The sequence below is a fragment of the Nesoenas mayeri genome (assembly GCF_963082525.1).
Source record: "Nesoenas mayeri genome assembly, chromosome: 15".
NCBI classification, from domain to species: Eukaryota; Metazoa; Chordata; class Aves; order Columbiformes; family Columbidae; genus Nesoenas; species Nesoenas mayeri.
This window is the reverse complement of record NC_137559.1, coordinates 14,566,473-14,584,948: the sequence shown is the minus strand read 5'-3', so window position 1 is coordinate 14,584,948 and position 18,476 is coordinate 14,566,473. Positions and strand designations below refer to the sequence as shown.

The window sequence follows — 18,476 nt, the reverse complement described above, 5'->3', positions numbered from 1 at the left end:
GGAGGGAAGTGGCTCCATTTATGCTGACACCAGCTTCTCTGTTTGTCTTACTCTCATGCTTACATTTTCAGGTCTGTTCTCTCAGCTATAGGAAAGCGTGCTGTTCCCCATATACAGCTTCCGAAAATGGAAGCACTGTACCTGAGGGAACTGCAGAATTATACCAGTACTGCAGCTCTTGCCACAGAATTAGATGCACCTTCATGTTAGACAAACTCGTGGCAAATATTCCAACGTTACTGATGGTTCTGAGGCTAATGACATAATTAAGGAAGGACTGAAATACGTCATTGATTTTTTTTTTTTTTAACACTTGACAAACAGATTTGCTTGAAAAATCCCGTTGTATTCGTCAGGCTAAAGATGAGCGAACATTTCATATCTTTTACTATTTGATTGCCGGAGCTTCTGAACAAATGAGAAGTAAGTTAATTGCTGATGATTCTTAGATTTCATTGAACTGTCTTACTTAAGTAATTAATCTTTACTTCTTTAATTGTATGTCATTCAATCCTTTCTATAAAAAACCAGCTCTTTAGCTATAGAAAATAATTCTGTCTAATGAATTAGAAGAAAGCTTCAATTGATGTCCACCTGTTTGAGCCAAGTTGTTTGCAGTTTACAGGATGTTTCAATTTACAGGAGATGCAAACCCATTCAGATCCTATCTTGAAGATGAATAGGGTAGAGTGATTCAACTTTTTGGTTGTTTTTAATACACAAAAGACATTGCGGCTCCCAATAAAAATATTGGCCTGTGGTTTTAAAATAAATTAAGAGAAAGTATAATAATGTGCTGCGGGAAAGACAGTGAAACCCACAGCTTCAGAATGCTGAAAAGGTAAAAAGTATAAGTGGATCCAAAAAAAGGATCAGCCGTAATTTATATTGGAACATCGTGTCTCAAGTATGACAGCTTTCCCTAAATCATGGGTTGCTAAAGAATGTATAAAGTAATGGATAACTCTGTTTTTTCCCTGTTTATTTACACTCCTTTCCTAAGAATCTGTTGGTAGCCACAGCATAGGGCTGAACAGTCTTTTGGTCTGGCCCACTACAGTTGTTACTGGGTTCCACTCTTACGATTACATGATAAGAATCCCCACAGGGACAGGTGCAATCCTGAGTACGTTACACATGGTGTTAAAGGAAAGACTTTTGGGAGGAATGTCTCAGATTTGAGTCCATAGGGTGCAAAATTCCACCGAGGGGCAGAGACATTGCCCAGTTACTACTGAAAACAACACAAGCAAGCTTGCTAAATGAAGAGTTATTTTGAAAATATTTGTGCACCGCAAAACCCTAGACTCCTCATACAAGCAGAATCTTCCTTTAGTGAAAACACTGTGTGCTTTTTTTTTCCTGTTGTTCATTGGGAGAACTCATGAATGAAGAGCATTAAGTTGATACACTTAAATAAAGCTTTTCTTCTTTGCTTTTCAGATGATCTGTTGCTGGAAGCCTTCAACAATTATACCTTTCTATCTAATGGCCATGTGCCTATTCCTTCTCAACAAGATGATGAGATGTTCCTGGAGACCTTGGAAGCCATGAAAATTATGGGCTTTACTGATGAGGAACAGACAGGTGAAAACTGTTAGCATGATTGTATTCAGGGTATACATCTGCAAGTGATGCTACATAGAGATGCAAGCACACAGAGGTTAATTCTGTCCAGAATAATCACTTTGCAAAATATGCATATGAAGTAAGATTCCACATTCATGTAAGAAAATTAAGATTACTAAGATTCTTTAGATTTGATGTCCATGTTTCTCTGAAGAAGCGTGATCTTGCACGAACCACCAACTGGAGAATGCTAAATGTACCCACGTTATTTAATCTCTTTGCCTCTTTATTTCCTTTGTGTAAAACTCTTCCCAACTGTTATGTAGCTGCTGTTTCTAAGTGCACTTGGAGGTGTGCCCATAGATTTCCCTCCTTCCCAGGAGGTACCAGATTAATTAAACCACAGATATCTCACAGAAAGAGAATGAAGGTTCTCTCATAAGGCCAAACTTGTTGAGCACAGATTTGTTTCTACCTCACCCTAAAAATAACATGAAAACTTGGTTCTGTATGATCAGGAGAGACACAAGACCTAAACACAGGTTGCAGTTCACATACTAGAAGCACGTGGGGATGCTCAGGAAGTCATGGGAGAGTGAGGGTAACTGTTCTGGCCTTGCAAGGAGATCTAATTACCATCAACTGCTTTTAGGTTGTTGTTAGGAAAGTTCTACTTAAAAAATTACATCAGTAGCCTATCTTGTCCCATTGCTGCAGTGGGGACCAGTGGTAGCAGCTGCAGCCAATAATGAAAACTCTTTGCAAACCTTCAAAGGATTAAACAGGCAGCACTTGCTGGAGACAGAACGCAAGACGTTTTGAAGAACTGGCACCTGTATTGGAAAAGAGAGAATACATCAGCAAAGAGAAATTACCTCTGTGATGCACAGAACACATGGGCAGCTCTATACAGTAATTTAAATATGGGTCATATCAAATAATTGTCACAATATTTTGCTGTCCATCCAAATGAAAAAATGCAAGGCTTTTTCTTATAAGTCTGATAAATTCCAGCGATCTGCTTGTAGGAGGAACATGACATGCACTCCTGACCCATTTGAATTCCACAGTTGTCAGCATGCAAATGTACTATAGCGCATGGTGTTTTTAAAGGTAATTTGTGTTTATGAAGGGAAACATTCCTCACTAGAACTACATACATACCCAGAACAGAGTACTGAATTCAAGCCAGCTATAACAACAGTAATGACCATTTAAAGCCATTTTTTTCCAGAACTTTCCAACTAAGATCACGAAAAAGTTGCAAAATATTCTGACTTAATTTTGAAAGAAATGGAACAAGCTCAAATAGCTCAGATTTGTAGTCAATGATTTAGAGACAAAAGAAATAAAAGCATCGAGCAGGAACCAACAGCTAAACTGTCTGGAAAATGTGGCCTGTCAGGACACCTGTGTGGCTTGTACTGCTCTGTCCCTGCAGCGGGCAGGACCAAGTGACACCTGGTGGCAGCGACAGCCTCACCCCATCACTCGAGCCTGGGAACCCCTTTGATTTCATGCTCTGAAGTATAAGCTGTTTAGCATAGTGTTCTTCTCCTGTATAAGTTTAACAAATAACTAGAACTCCCTATATTCATGCACTCTCATCAGCGGATTTTACCACCTGAATTTAGGCAACATCACATTTACACATACTTTACTAATCAAACATTAATCAATTATTTTTCTGTGCTTTGACACTAATGCTTCGAAGATTTGTGTACATTTCATTTTAGTTGCACAACTAAATATCCACATGTTCCTGCATAACTGGAGCTTTAGAATTGCTACACATTTTCGAAGCTGCTGGTAGATTTCTTTTTTAAATTTTAGAGGTAGATACAGGTTGCCAAGTGACCTTTGAGAGAAAATGCTGCACAGAAGGGGAGATGAGTTCCTGAGACCTGGGGTCTGCCTGGGAAGCACAGACCTTGTTTTGGAGGTGCTGGTGTTCCCAGACAGGCCCGTTTACTGCATAGATCACAGAGATGCTGCTCCAGCAGCTCTCGCACTCTGCAGTCTATGGCCAAGTCTGTTAAAGCAAACTCAGCTCTTTCTACAGAGGTACAGAGCACCAGAGGCAACAGAATGAATCTTCATTATTGCAGAGAGTAGAGCTTTGAAAAAGCGTCTATTCTGTTCCTCATTTATATTATGGTTCCTCATTTCTATTGTTTCTCTTACAGCTATACTGAGGGTCGTTTCATCTGTCCTGCAACTGGGTAATATTGTTTTCAAGAAGGAGAGAAACACTGATCAAGCTTCTATGCCAGACAATACTGGTATGATTTACCACTTTAAAAATTCAGTTAACAGTAAGAAACTCATAAAATAGCAGCTGAGTAAGCACTCTGTTTCGGTATTTTTTATGTAATTGTTATTACAGATATACTTCACAGGCTTTAAAAGATATGCCATACTTAAAATCAGCTCAATTATCATTACCTTTTCCAGTAATCTTGAATCCATAAATTGATGAACAGTGAATTTGCTGCTTTGAGCATGAATACAACTTCTATTTCAAGCCCTATCTCTTGTACATATAATAGAGGGGCTTTTAAGGAAGATAAATAACTTCACATCCTTGCTGAGCTGCTTATATTCAGCTGCAAAGAGAAAAATCATTGTGAAATAACATCTCTTCTTTTTATTCTAGCTGCACAAAAAGTGTGTCACCTGATGGGGATTAATGTGACAGATTTCACAAGAGCGATTCTAACCCCAAGGATCAAAGTAGGAAGAGATGTCGTCCAGAAAGCTCAGACCAAAGAACAGGTATTTACTTGCAGTCTGCTCACTTCTCCTGAAACTATTCTTTCTTCTTTTTAAAATTTAAATTCTTAAATCTTGTCTAAAGGGAAATGCCAGTTTTCTGTCTCATTATCTCATCAGAAATTAGCATCTAATTGGGTTTCTTCTTTCACTTACAATTTTATCTTCTGTTTTTCAGGCGGACTTTGCCATAGAGGCTTTGGCCAAGGCAAAATACGAACGTCTTTTCCGCTGGATTCTGGCTCGTGTGAACAAGGCTCTCGATAAAACAAAACGACAAGGCGCCTCCTTCTTGGGGATCCTCGATATTGCTGGATTCGAGATTTTTGAGGTATGTACTCTGGGACACAAGTTGGCTCAACTCCATATTATCCAGTGGTTTGGATATGATGAAAAACTTCTAAGTTCAGAGTCACAAAATCAATTTGGTTCTTTCGAGCTGGGCAGCACGGCCCCCGGGCGACTACCCCATTTGCTGGGGCAGGGGGTCCTGCAGGGCTCCATGTTCAGAATCAGGGTCTGCTTGTTATGGCTTAGTGAACCCCGGAGAAAGATTTACCACTTGAGAACTGACTGTAAGTTTTCAAGACTTTCTGTTAGAAAAATATGGATCCTTCTAGCTGAATTATTGTAACATGTAAAAAGAAATAGATGATAGCTAATTTCATTTTGTCATGGAAGTTCCCTTTGGAACATCTCTTTTTCATGTTAGGAATTCACTTTTTTTTTCTCTTCACAGATCAACTCCTTTGAGCAGCTGTGCATCAATTACACTAATGAGAAACTTCAGCAGCTTTTCAACCACACCATGTTTATACTGGAGCAAGAGGAATACCAGCGAGAGGGCATTGAATGGAACTTCATTGACTTTGGCCTTGACCTGCAACCCTGCATTGAGCTGATTGAAAGACCAGTAAGATTCTGTCTCTATAGGTGGGATACGACATCAGTTGCATCAGGGTCAGTTATGTGTCAGTACAAGAGAGGCGTTAAAGTGATTTTAGCTCCTTTGTTGCCTGGGAGGATTTGTAACATCGGGGATAAAGAAGGTGCTGCTCTTCCTTGAGTTCTGCCTGTGATGATACTGATCTAATGTCGGTTCCATTGCAGACCAACCCTCCCGGTGTCCTGGCTCTGCTGGATGAAGAGTGCTGGTTCCCCAAAGCTACTGACACATCCTTTGTGGAGAAACTCATTCAAGAACAAGGCAACCACCCCAAATTCCAGAAGAGCAAGCAACTCAAGGATAAAACTGAATTCTGTATAATGCACTATGCAGGAAAGGTACTGAACAGATTAAACTATTCTGACTTAGAGAACTTTGATTCTTTGATGCCTAAGAGGTAAAAAAAGAAACTGTCCGGGATGGCTTTAACCATATAATGTATATATTAAGTGTTTTAATTACGTATGAAAAAAGATTTGTAAGACATTCATGGCTGTGCTAAGCTCACGTGAAAACACACTTAATCAGCACCAGGGTCATTGAATAAGCCCAAGTAATTCAGATTCCTTTCTAACAAGCAGACTTTTAAAGGCAGGGCAGGTGCCTTGCCATGGATATGTCTGCAAAAAGTCTTTCAGTTGCTAGTACATGTAAGAACAAATACTCAAGTCAGCTCTCAACAACAGAAACTCTTTCACATTATTATTATTATTTGTACGATTTTGTGTTAATACAGTGCCCTATGTTCTTGAACACTCCAGATACCTTAATCAAGAACAGATTTTTAACACTGTTAAACACTGTTTTTAACACTGTTTCCTGCAGGTTACGTACAACGCATCTGCCTGGCTAACAAAGAACATGGATCCGCTAAACGACAACGTGACTTCTCTGCTGAATCAGTCTTCAGACAAATTTGTAGCAGACCTTTGGAAAGATGGTATGAATCCCAACCCTAAACCAGTAACATGGTTTAAAGGGAGACACTTCTACCAGAACTGTCTCACAGCTGTCCCTTGCTGTCCCTTGTGAAAATGATAAGCACCGAACTAAGAAACAATAATAATGTGTTCTAAAGACATATTCATGGAAACCATCATTAGATAGTTTAAAGCACGATCAAAAAATTTCCGTAATATTATTCAACAACAGAATAGAAAATATTCATTACACTCTTACATTGTTGCTGAAAATGTGATACTGTAAACCTCATTTAATACAGGTTATTGCTGGGGCTCACAAATGACTTACCTCACACACTCCTCTCCCAGAAGCCCTGCATGGTTCCCTCTAGTGATGTATAATCTCAATTAAACTCCAACAGAAGAATATCTGTATGCATATAAACCACTTTGTTTTTAAAAAGTTTATATGGATCTGTAACACATATGCTAGAGTATGAATATTTAATACACAGATATAAATGCGCATGCAAACACCAGCAAGGTGCATCCGAATTATCAAATAACCAAAGGACATTACTAGCTAGACTTTGAGAACCACTCGTAACAGATGGGAGTCAAGAGGCGGTGTTGTTCCTGGTTCTGGCACCAGCCTACCAGCTGGATATTTTGCAGGACTGTCCTTTATAGAGCAAACATAAAATATATTCAGTGTATTCAATCACTGGCTAACAAAGATCCTTATTTTCATGTTTGACAGAAGTAGACTATTTACCCAGAAGGCTCTTCTAGTACTTTTTGCTTCTACTGCATCAAAAAGATATTGATGCTCTCTGGGAGGCTGCAGTTTAACAATGCTGGTGACAAGTGTCATGGGAGGCGAGGACAGTTTATCTAAGCAGTTCCATTCATACTTTTCTATTTCAGTGGACCGTATAGTTGGGCTGGACCAGATGGCCAAGATGACTGAAAGCTCACTCCCTAGTTCTTCAAAAACCAAGAAAGGCATGTTCCGTACTGTCGGACAACTCTATAAGGAGCAGCTGACCAAACTGATGACCACCTTGAGGAATACCAACCCCAACTTTGTCCGCTGCATCATTCCAAATCATGAAAAAAGGGTAAATTTCAAATGCTCACTTTTCAGACTCCTGGCGTATAATTCATATTGAGCTGCAGCACATCACAGAGCTGAATTATGTCTTCAAACATAGATATGCAGCTGGTAACATTTTTGTACATTCCTACTGTGCTAAAGTTACTTTCTGTTCCCTTTTCAGGCTGGCAAACTTGATGCCCACTTAGTGCTGGAGCAGCTGCGCTGCAATGGTGTCTTGGAAGGTATTCGTATCTGCCGACAGGGATTCCCCAACAGGATTGTCTTCCAGGAGTTCCGTCAGAGGTAGGAATCCCTCAACTTGGTCCTAACTCTGGGTTTACTCGTGGTGTAAGACACATTTGTCTGCACAAAATAATCTGATGTGTTTCAACCTCCATTACATCCACGTCTTTCCACAGATATGAAATTCTTGCTGCAAATGCTATTCCTAAAGGATTCATGGATGGGAAGCAGGCTTGCATACTGATGGTGAGGAAAGCATTTTTGATCCTCTTGATAATTAGGTCTATACTTCTTATATAAAATCAGTTGAGAATAAGCACAAATGAGAAGTAGTTTTTATAAACCTAAACCTCAGCACTGGAGTTAACAAATATCCCTGTTTTCCTCCAGATCAAAGCATTAGAACTTGATCCAAACTTGTACAGAATTGGACAGAGTAAAATCTTCTTCAGAACTGGTGTTCTGGCTCACCTGGAAGAAGAGAGAGACCTGAAGATCACAGACATTATCATTGCCTTCCAGGCTCAGTGCCGAGGCTACCTAGCAAGAAAGTAAGAATATGTACTAACGAGAATGCCTTCTGCAGCCTTCCATTCTCCGTATAAAAAACTGAAGATATTAAGACATTTTATTATTATCTTTGTACTGCATTAGAACTGAACTTGTGTCCAATGAAGGGCTCACTTCCTGCCCAGAAGAGTGTTATTAGTATAAGTACAGGGAGGCATTTACATTGTGAGGCTCCTTACACTCTCTATACAGCAAGTTATCTGAGGCAATGACCCCTCATTTAAACGTGTTTGTACGAGCGGGAGAAGGCACATTGAAGCCTACAACTGCAGTCTTGTGCGCTGTTACAAGTAGCACCACTGGCATTTGTAAAACAGAAAATAATTTCTTACACAGTTTGGGCATGAATCCCTGATCACCTAGTGTGATCTCCCTTAACGTGCACGGAACTATTAATAATTCCCTTTTTCTGCATACTACCAAGGCTTTCAAAGTGCCAAGCAAAGAAATGTAAATATAATAGGTTTCAAGAAATATGATCAATGCAAGTTCCAAGTGCCCACGTACTCTGGAAAGATGTTCAGATCCAGAACTGGACCTATGCTTTGTGGTTTGCACCTAACTATGGCGTGCAAACAGCCAAAAACCAAGACTAAATAATATACCAGAAAGCTAAACAGTTATCACTTTTCCTCTAGAAAGCACAGGCACTGTTTAAGTGACAAAAGAATTTGTTCCAGACTTCTCAAATCAGGTAGTTAATCAGACTCTCATGCCAGAGTTTCTTTGCTTAATGTGTGCGTCTTGCAGACACCTTTGTATTCTCAGACTGAACCCATTTGCTTTATGTTTTTAATCACAGAGCCTTTGCCAAGAGACAGCAACAGCTGACTGCAATGAAGGTTATCCAAAGAAATTGTGCTGCTTACCTGAAGCTGAGGAACTGGCAATGGTGGAGACTGTTCACTAAAGTGAGTGAATCCCTCCTCAGCTTTCCAAAAGGAATTAAATGCACAAGACACTGAGGCACATCATGTCAGGCACACGCCTTCTTCCAAAGTCCATTGCAGCCAATGGCAAGAGGCTCATTAGCTTCCCAAAGTTCTGTGTTAGAGATACTCTGGATAGGTATATGATGCCATTAACAATAAAGTTACTTCTAGCTTGAGAAGAAAACAAGCAGAGATTCATGAAAGATTTTGCATGTTTTCATACTATCTTTAATTGCCAAAAATGAAATAAATTCACAGGGATGGATAATGAGAAGACAGAGTAGAACAGAATTTGGTGAACATACAGAGTTATGTATCTATGGGGCACTGCGTAGCTCAGGAGCTCTCTAACTGGGACACTAAACATCTTCCAGCTGGGCACTCAAGCAAATTATTTTCCTATTGAAGAGGCCTGGCTCTTTTTTCAAGAACAGCCTTCAGTTTGGATTCAGAAAACTGTACCTACTTGTGTAGAAAAAACAACCTCCTCTGCAACCAGCAACAGGCAGCACCACACACCTGCTGTGCACATCGCATCCCCATGCAGCACATGTAGCTTTTGTACATCACCAATGGACAAAACCAGGCTTGGAGCCATTCAAAAAGTGGCACTTTTAGAGGCAGAGGTGCTCACAAGGCTCTGAGAATTGACACAGGGTTGGCCAAGAGCAAGACTGCTGAGGTTTGCTGGGTTAAAGGCTGTTAAATCCAGCTTGGCTGGACAGGATTTGCGCAGTACCTGAGTGACAGAAGCGCTGCTGTCTGTGCCAGGCAGCCTGGCACCTCAAAATACCACGCTCAGTAACATAAATCATGACCGGAAACACTCTTAAAACAACCTTCTTCTTTTCAGGTGAAACCACTTCTGCAAGTCACCCGCCAAGAGGAAGAAATGCAGGCCAAGGACGAAGAACTACAAAAAACCAAGGAAAGACAACAAAAAGCAGAGAGTGAATTGAAGGAGCTGGAACAGAAACACGCACAGGTGATTTCCAGCTCTGAGCCACAGGGAAATGCTCACCATTCCTTCACCACTTCTAGAAGCTATTACAATAGATGTGTCTTTTTCTATTTGACTCACAGTAATGGTCCAGAACCAAAGTTCAGTGCAGACAAACATGCAGTTACTTCAGCAGAGGCCCCATGTTCACAGCAGAGCCTGGGGCAGAGCTGCCTGCCAGGGCACTGGAACTGGGGACAACTCACAATCCAGGTCTTAACTTCCTACCCATTGTATTTGCACAGCTTTGTGAAGAGAAGAACCAACTTCAGGAACAACTTCAGGCCGAAACGGAACTGTATGCTGAAGCGGAGGAGATGAGAGTCCGTTTAGCTGCTAAGAAACAAGAGCTGGAAGAGATTCTGCATGAGATGGAAGCCAGAATTGAGGAAGAGGAGGAGCGCAGCCAGCAGCTGCAAGCAGAAAAGAAAAAGATGCAACAACAAATGCTGGTAAGGAGGCAGAAGTGACAAACACAGACAATAATGTGTATCTCACAGAGGAAAAACGGAGAGTGGCAAACCTCAGCTTTTGTGACAAGGCTTGCTGCACAGCCCTGCTTACAAGAGGTGTATGTGCCACTCAAGTCAGAACAATCAATTGATGCTCTTTCCTCCATAGTTCTCTCCTCCATCTCAGTTTTAAATAAGCTTTTCTCTAAAAAGTTATTAACCAAATAACCATTACAGATTGTCTAGTTCTTAATAAAACCAACAAAGCCTACAACATACCCCACATACAGTGACAAACATTAAGCTTTTCCTATCATCTAAGCAGTCTTTTATTTCCAAAACTCATGTTTTGTGGGTTCCTTTTTCCCCTCAAAGGATCTTGAGGAACAGCTGGAAGAGGAGGAGGCTGCAAGGCAGAAACTGCAGCTGGAAAAAGTAACAGCAGATGGCAAGATAAAGAAAATGGAAGATGATATTCTCATAATGGAAGATCAGAATAACAAGCTCACCAAAGTAAGCATTGAGGGGCTATTTTCTTTGTGGAAATAGTGCGAGATGAGAGAAAACCTTTTCTTCTGCTAGAACACCAGGAATACTCTTCACTATATAGTCTCGTGGGTGTACAGATTCACCAGACTATCAGTCCAAACTATCAACCAAGTTTCTCATAATTTTTCCATGCTCATTTAAACAATTCAAAACTGTGTAAAACTAATGGTTTTGAGATCAGTTGTGTTAACAATACCTTCAAGCAAAATACCCACAGCAGTCAAGCACAATCAGTGGTAGACACATCATCTTGGCCTGAAGCAGAGTAAATAATTCTCTTGGTTTTCAACTAGTTTCAACCAAACTTCACGATTAAAACTGGAAGTAAGCACATATTCCAGCACTTAGTGACAGGGATGCTCCTCTGAATTTACCAGCCACTAGAGCAAGTACAAGATTCTAATAGCAGCAGGTTAGAGAATATGGAATTCGTACACCACTCCTCAGCTCCTCTGTAACACATGAAACCTATCACTACAACCTCAAGAAATACAGGATAAAAAGACAGTATCTTGGACATTTTTAGTTGGCAAACAGTTGCTCCATGATCACCAATGACAGACACATTTGTTAACAGCAAAGTATTTTATTTTTCTTAAGGAAAGAAAACTTCTTGAGGAAAGAATAAGCGATCTAACAACAAATCTCGCAGAAGAAGAAGAAAAAGCCAAAAATCTTACAAAGCTGAAAAACAAACACGAATCCATGATTTCAGAACTTGAAGGTAACGCAAACAAAAGTGGTTTATGTCAGTTTTTTTGCCCTGGCACACAACAAAACATAATCTCGAGAGAACTTTGTGGGGAATTTTCCAAATTTCTAATGGTGAAACCATTTTGTGTGTGAGAATCACCAAAATCCCAGGGTGCACAAACTATAGATACCTTTTTAAAAGAAAGAAAGAATATATATATATATATATATATATATCTAAAAGAGTAGAGAAAATTGGGGAAAAAAAATTAATACTTACTCTGGAGAAAGATAGCTAAATGATTCTCTGAGGTGGCTAGAGATACATGATGATGTAAGGTATTGTGTGTTGCTTCAGAAGCACAATGACTTATAGTTAAATGTATGGCCTCACTGGAGGCCAGCACATTTTTTTTGCATAAACTCAAAGTCAGATTAAGGACTCCGTGCACTAACACACTCCCATGACCAAAATCCTGACTTTTTCAGTGCGGCTGAAGAAGGAAGAGAAGAGCAGACAAGAACTGGAGAAAGTGAAGAGGAAGTTGGAAGGGGAGTCGAGTGATTTACACGAGCAAATTGCAGAGCTCCAGGCACAAATTGCGGAGCTGAAGGCGCAACTGGCCAAGAAGGAGGAAGAGCTGCAGGCTGCTCTGGCCAGGTATTCTCTCCTGGATCTGTGCACGGGCTAAAAACCCAGGCTGGAACATGTGCTAGAGTCAGGTTATGGTCGGACTTTATGATTTTAAGGGTCTCTTTCAACCAAAATGATTCTATGATCCTATGTGTCTCTTCCCTTCCCAGCCACTGAGATTCTGCAGCCATGAATCCCATCTCTCGGTTACATCCTCCCTGCGTGCTTTCCCCATTTTCCGAATTTCCTTTTGAGAAAAGTTATACAGTTTTTTGCCCATAGACACATAATCTTACCTCCACATATCAATGAGAACTCCACTTCCCAGTGGCACTAGCGGTGCTGTCAAGTGAAGAATGAAGTGTGACAACAGACTTCATAGGCAAAATGCAGAAATTATTTCAGAGTCCGACATCGATCCATTCAGAGTCTGAGTAGATTTTCTGTATAAATTCAAGGGGGACAACACTCATCCATACCTTTTGCTGAATTGGCTGATCAGCATCACCATCATTGTGTCCTGATAAAGTACAGCTGCTAGATCCATTCGGTGTCAGTTCTCCCTCTTTCTTTGCTGCTCTTTGGGACAGATCCTAGAAACCTTTGTTCTCTGTATACCAATTTCCTCAAAGTGAAATGATTTCTTTTTTTAACCTATCAGATGAAATACTCTCTTTTCAGGCTTGAAGACGAAACTAGTCAGAAGAACAATGCCCTCAAGAAGATCCGTGAATTGGAAGCTCACATCTCTGATCTCCAGGAAGACTTGGAGTCTGAGAGAGCTGCAAGAAACAAAGCAGAAAAACAAAAGAGAGACCTAGGTGAAGAGCTTGAGGCTCTGAAGACAGAGCTTGAGGATACTCTGGATACCACAGCCACCCAGCAGGAGCTCAGGTATGGAGGCATAGCACATGGGCCAAAAATAAATATCACTAATCTCAGTACAATACTGTCTAGTGTTATAAATGTGCAGTAGCGCTGTTTTCGCAGTGACTGGAACACCCTTCTCTGCTTCTGCTCCATTTCTGTGTGTTCCCTTCCAGAGCAAAGCGTGAACAGGAGGTCACAGTGCTGAAGAGAGCTCTGGAGGAGGAGACTCGCACTCATGAAGCCCAGGTCCAGGAGATGAGGCAAAAGCACACTCAGGCTGTGGAAGAGCTAACAGAGCAGCTGGAGCAATTCAAACGGGTAAACAGAAATCCCTTTTATTGCAAACTATCCACCAGACAACACGGCTTCATTTTATAGACCATCTTTCTCCTCTTCGTGCTCGTAGGCTAAAGCAAGCTTGGATAAGACCAAACAGACACTGGAGAAAGAAAACGCTGATCTGGCTACTGAAGTCAGGAGCCTGAGCCAGGCCAAACAAGATGTGGAGCACAAAAAGAAGAAGCTGGAAGTGCAGCTGCAGGAGTTACAGTCCAAATACACGGATGGGGAGCGTATTCGGACAGAACTCAATGAAAAAGTTCATAAGTTACAGGTAGGAAGGAGTTTGACTTTTTGCTGTGTCACCTCAGGCTTGAGGAGACCAGGTTAGACTGTTCTGTAAGGGTAAGTCAGGAGGAATCCCGGCCCCGTCAGCTTCAGCTGAAATGCCCATTTTTTGGTCATCTGTAGCGTTCCTACCTTGAACCCCTACTTCAGTTATCACACAATTCAACAATTACAACCACTCTGTGTCATAGAAACGAGCGCTCTTAGTCTCATTGTCCCTCTGTACACATTGCAGTCTGTGATGCCGTAATGCCACCGCTGCTTCAGTCATTGTGCTGCACCTTTTACAGAGGTTTTTTTCTGTTAACTCATTTTTGGATAGAGGGAAACATTGATAGGAAAGTGACTTCTGGAAATGGATTAGATAGCTATTAAACACATAAGGTGGTCAGAAAAATAACAACAAAATGAGAACGCTCACTCATCTATGAGTTAGGGTCTAATAAGAAATAACTACAGATAATTTAAAACAGTTCTCTGGTAGATGTTCAATATCCAGCAATACTAATCAAGATTATTGTTACAACTTTCTTCATAGCAGCAGTGAGCTTTCCTTTATTATTTTAAGTTAGTGGGTAAATAAGGTAATACAAAAAAAAGGCATTAATTTCTGTCAAACCTGGGAAAAGGAAGCAAAACCCACAGAAATCCCTGTTCTCCTTTACAATTCATTGAAAAGAATATACCAGTATTGCCTGACAAATATGACTAGATTTTGTTATATAGTCAAAAAATACTAAGGTAGACATAAATGGCATTAGACCTTAGTAGTCTTAATATGACCAATCACAAAGAAGACATGTGCAGACAATGCAGAGTTTGTGTGTAGGATTTTGTTCCATAAGACTTAAATCCCACACACTGTCCAGAAAAATTATGACAAAATTGTGAATTAAGCTAGAAACACTGCTGGTGCTTAAGGTGACCCAGAAGCATAGGAGAAGATTCACATCCTATTCAGTGTTAAGATTTCAATCTACAGCAAAATAAAGTTTGCAGGAAGATTTTGAAGTTATGCAAAATAACTGAGTTTATTCACTGTGGTGTCTCACAGGTTGAAGTTGAAAACGTTACTGGTTTGCTCAATGAAGCAGAAAGCAAGACAATCAAATTGACCAAAGATGTTGCAACCTTAGGATCTCAGCTACAAGATACACAGGTAAATTTTCATGCAGTAACAGCTCATCTACGATATTTATGAATGCACTATAAAGAAACCTGAGCTAATGACTGTATTGCTGATTGATGTGGTGACTGCAGGAGCTGCTTCAGGAAGAAACACGGCAGAAGCTCAATGTGTCTACCAAGCTTCGGCAGTTGGAGGATGAGAAGAACAGCTTGCAGGAGCAGTTGGATGAAGAAGTAGAAGCAAAACAAAATCTGGAGAGACATATTTCAACACTGACAATACAGGTATCAGTGCCATGGCTAAATCATGAGCTCCATCACTCAGTTTTGTCAGTAATGCCAGAGGTTTCAGATCTGTAGAACCATCCTGGCACAGCATGTGGACTCAGACATTCAGGGAACCAGTGCTGGTGGCCCAGATGGCATCAGTGAAGCTCCGCAATGGAGCCAGCAGTCTCCCTTTCTTTAAATCACCATCTCTAGGATGGGTACGAATGCAAGGTGGCTCCCAAGACAGCCTTGCACACTAGGCCTGTATGTCCATACTGGGTCTGCCTCATTTTCTGAAGGCTGGGTGATGGGTAACCGATTACTAGCTTCACATGGGTCAAATTAGGTAAGATTTCTGGGTCGTAGCTGTCTACCAGCCATCTTCTCTGCCCAGCTTTGTTGTCACTGCTATAAAGATTTGTCCTCTGTATTCAAATTTCAGCTCTCTGACTCCAAGAAGAAGATACAGGAATTTACCAGCACAGTAGAAATCATGGAAGAAGGCAAAAAGAAACTTCAGAAGGAAATCGAAAGTCTCACACAACAGTTTGAGGAAAAGGCTGCTTCTTACGACAAACTGGAAAAAACCAAGAACAGGCTCCAGCAGGAGCTGGATGACCTGGTGGTGGACTTGGACAACCAGCGTCAGCTGGTCTCCAACCTGGAGAAGAAACAGAAGAAGTTTGATCAGGTATGGATCAGGTTCTCCCTTGCTGTGTTATCACCTAACTGCTCCAGAACTCACACACACTCCACTGCTTCAGTGAAAGACAAAGCAGGCTCAAAAGATAAAGATTTAATTAGAGATATACTGGTTAATTTTGTATTTATACGCATCTATCAAAAACACAGACATTTTTCTCTGCCATTAACAACTGACAAGACAGTTGCAACAGAAAAACCCTGTTATCAATGACTTTCTGCACTAACAACATTGTCTTTTCACAGATGCTAGCTGAGGAGAAAAACATCTCTTCCAAATATGCAGATGAAAGGGACAGAGCAGAAGCTGAAGCTAGAGAAAAAGAGACAAAGGCTTTGTCTCTGGCCCGAGCACTTGAAGAGGCTTTGGAAGCCAAAGAAGAACTGGAGAGAATGAACAAAATGTTGAAAGCTGAAATGGAAGATCTTGTCAGCTCCAAAGATGATGTTGGCAAGAACGTAAGTTTTGGGCTTAGAACGATTTCCACAAAAATATCTTAAAATAGCAGCTAACAAACAGATCATTGTTTTCAGTGTGGGAAATTCTCTGTAGCACACAAAGTCATCCAGTGTGATCAGATATTTCATGCAGAATTCAAAGTTTATTCTATTTGGGCTCAAACTTTCAAGAGACTTGGCAAAATAACTGAAAGCCGTCTTCATTTTTAACATAACTTCAGGCATGAAGAAGATTCTTATTCATTTCTAATACTGAAAAAAAACCTTCAAGAGATTTTAAATAATTTACTAGTTTATTAAGCAGCTTTGAAGTTGAAAATTCTGCAAATCTGATTTTATTAGTTGTATTTGACTTTGCCACCAACCTAACATTTACTTGCATAGCTGCAGCAAATTTCCACTGATACAGTGCCAATCACTTATTATATTACAGTGATATGATAATGTTACTTCTAATACTAAATAAATTATGATACTTGACTAGATTAAAATTGAAAGTTTGTGACAAAGAGAATCTCAGCTTATTTTAAGACAGGTTGGCAAGTGTATAAAAAAATACTAATTTACCATTTTCACTGCAAATTCGTTCACTCATTGTTCACAGCTGATATTCTGAAATATGGCCCATCACGCAGGTAGACTGTGTTTAACGAGAATGATTTGTATTTCTTCTAACAAGTCTACTAAATTCTCATTGCTTGAAAGGTCCACGAATTGGAAAAATCCAAACGGACCCTGGAACAGCAAGTAGAAGAGATGAAGACCCAATTAGAAGAGCTAGAGGATGAGCTCCAGGCTGCGGAAGACGCCAAGCTCAGGCTGGAGGTTAACATGCAGGCCATGAAAGTCCAGTTTGAAAGAGACTTACAGGCCAGAGATGAACAGAACGAGGAGAAGAAAAGACAACTCCTTAAACAGGTACTATTCCCTATTTTTGCCTTTGCAAATACCTAACCACACCAAGTGAAAGACCCCAGCCTCATGCCATTATTTAAAATACCTTATTATAGTGAGAAGAAAACATTATATTGCAAATAAATAAATGACTAGGTTATTGTATTCAAAAAGGCCCAAAACGGCATAACAGGTTTTTTTTCCCCATTTCAGTAGCAGGTGCGCACTTGCTGAGAGATGTAGAAATTTAACATTATAACTAATATAGTACAAAACATATGAATTGTTATTTCTGCCACAGAAGGACCTTGCCTATATTCTCAGTGCAAGTGAGAAAAAGACAGAATCTAATAGATCTGCCTTCTCACTGTGCACTGAATGGCTCCAAAAGCACTGGAAATTACAGCTGACAGGACACAGCCTGTTTGCAAAGCACAGCTGCTGCCAGCATCATTTGCAACACACAGATTTCCATGACTACAGAACCCGAATTGTTGACACCTTTCAAGAATCTTAAAATAGATTTCCATTTTGTCCAACAACTGAGCTGCCAGAGAAATCACAGTTAATAGATATATGGGGCTGTAGCCATTATTCAGACACACACGGAGTGTTTAAGAGTGCTCAAGGACCTTCCTAAACTTCATTTGCTTTCTTTAATGATCAGCTCCATGAACATGAAACGGAACTGGAAGACGAGCGGAAGCAACGTGCCCTGGCAGCTGCAGCCAAAAAGAAGCTGGAGATGGATGTTAAGGATCTAGAAAGCCAAGTAGATTCCGCCAATAAAGGTCGTGAAGAAGCCATCAAACAACTTCGCAAATTACAGGTATGTAACCCCACAAATATATATATATATATATACACACACATATATACACACACAGATATACACATATATATGTAGATCTCACTACTGACTTTCATACAGTTATAATATGAAAGCTGGTGACATCTGTGGACTTGATGCCTTTTATGTGTTAAAGGAAGAGTTTTAATGAGACTCCCAGATTCAAGTTTGTGTAGTGTAATGCTCTGTTTGAACAACAACAGAAAACTGCACATGGCAAACCACAAAAATCTCTAATTTCATCATTGCAGAGAGATTCCAAAATTCTTTGGTCAACACTTATCTGCTCTTGACTTACCCACCTGAAGGAAAACG

The 18,476-nt window shown here is 40.3% G+C and overlaps 1 protein-coding gene across 1 annotated transcript in view; it reads left to right on the top strand.

Moving 5' to 3' along the window:
• MYH11 (myosin heavy chain 11) overlaps positions 1-18,476 on the top strand; it is a gene marked incomplete at its 5' end in the record, with an annotated part of 51,688 nt that overhangs the window by 25,462 nt on the left and 7,750 nt on the right. Inside the window, 27 exons of the mRNA XM_080353877.1 lie at positions 325-423; positions 1,444-1,587; positions 3,756-3,851; positions 4,226-4,344; positions 4,520-4,672; positions 5,081-5,254; positions 5,452-5,625; positions 6,113-6,227; positions 7,117-7,310; positions 7,470-7,591; positions 7,708-7,777; positions 7,922-8,082; positions 8,904-9,012; positions 9,887-10,018; positions 10,279-10,485; positions 10,861-10,998; positions 11,635-11,758; positions 12,217-12,388; positions 13,043-13,255; positions 13,405-13,549; positions 13,638-13,844; positions 14,913-15,017; positions 15,119-15,271; positions 15,699-15,947; positions 16,205-16,417; positions 17,123-17,335; positions 17,979-18,140. Coding sequence (XP_080210003.1) covers positions 325-423; positions 1,444-1,587; positions 3,756-3,851; positions 4,226-4,344; positions 4,520-4,672; positions 5,081-5,254; positions 5,452-5,625; positions 6,113-6,227; positions 7,117-7,310; positions 7,470-7,591; positions 7,708-7,777; positions 7,922-8,082; positions 8,904-9,012; positions 9,887-10,018; positions 10,279-10,485; positions 10,861-10,998; positions 11,635-11,758; positions 12,217-12,388; positions 13,043-13,255; positions 13,405-13,549; positions 13,638-13,844; positions 14,913-15,017; positions 15,119-15,271; positions 15,699-15,947; positions 16,205-16,417; positions 17,123-17,335; positions 17,979-18,140 — 4,163 coding nt within the window. The remainder of the gene's footprint in view (positions 1-324; positions 424-1,443; positions 1,588-3,755; positions 3,852-4,225; positions 4,345-4,519; positions 4,673-5,080; positions 5,255-5,451; positions 5,626-6,112; positions 6,228-7,116; positions 7,311-7,469; positions 7,592-7,707; positions 7,778-7,921; positions 8,083-8,903; positions 9,013-9,886; positions 10,019-10,278; positions 10,486-10,860; positions 10,999-11,634; positions 11,759-12,216; positions 12,389-13,042; positions 13,256-13,404; positions 13,550-13,637; positions 13,845-14,912; positions 15,018-15,118; positions 15,272-15,698; positions 15,948-16,204; positions 16,418-17,122; positions 17,336-17,978; positions 18,141-18,476) is intronic.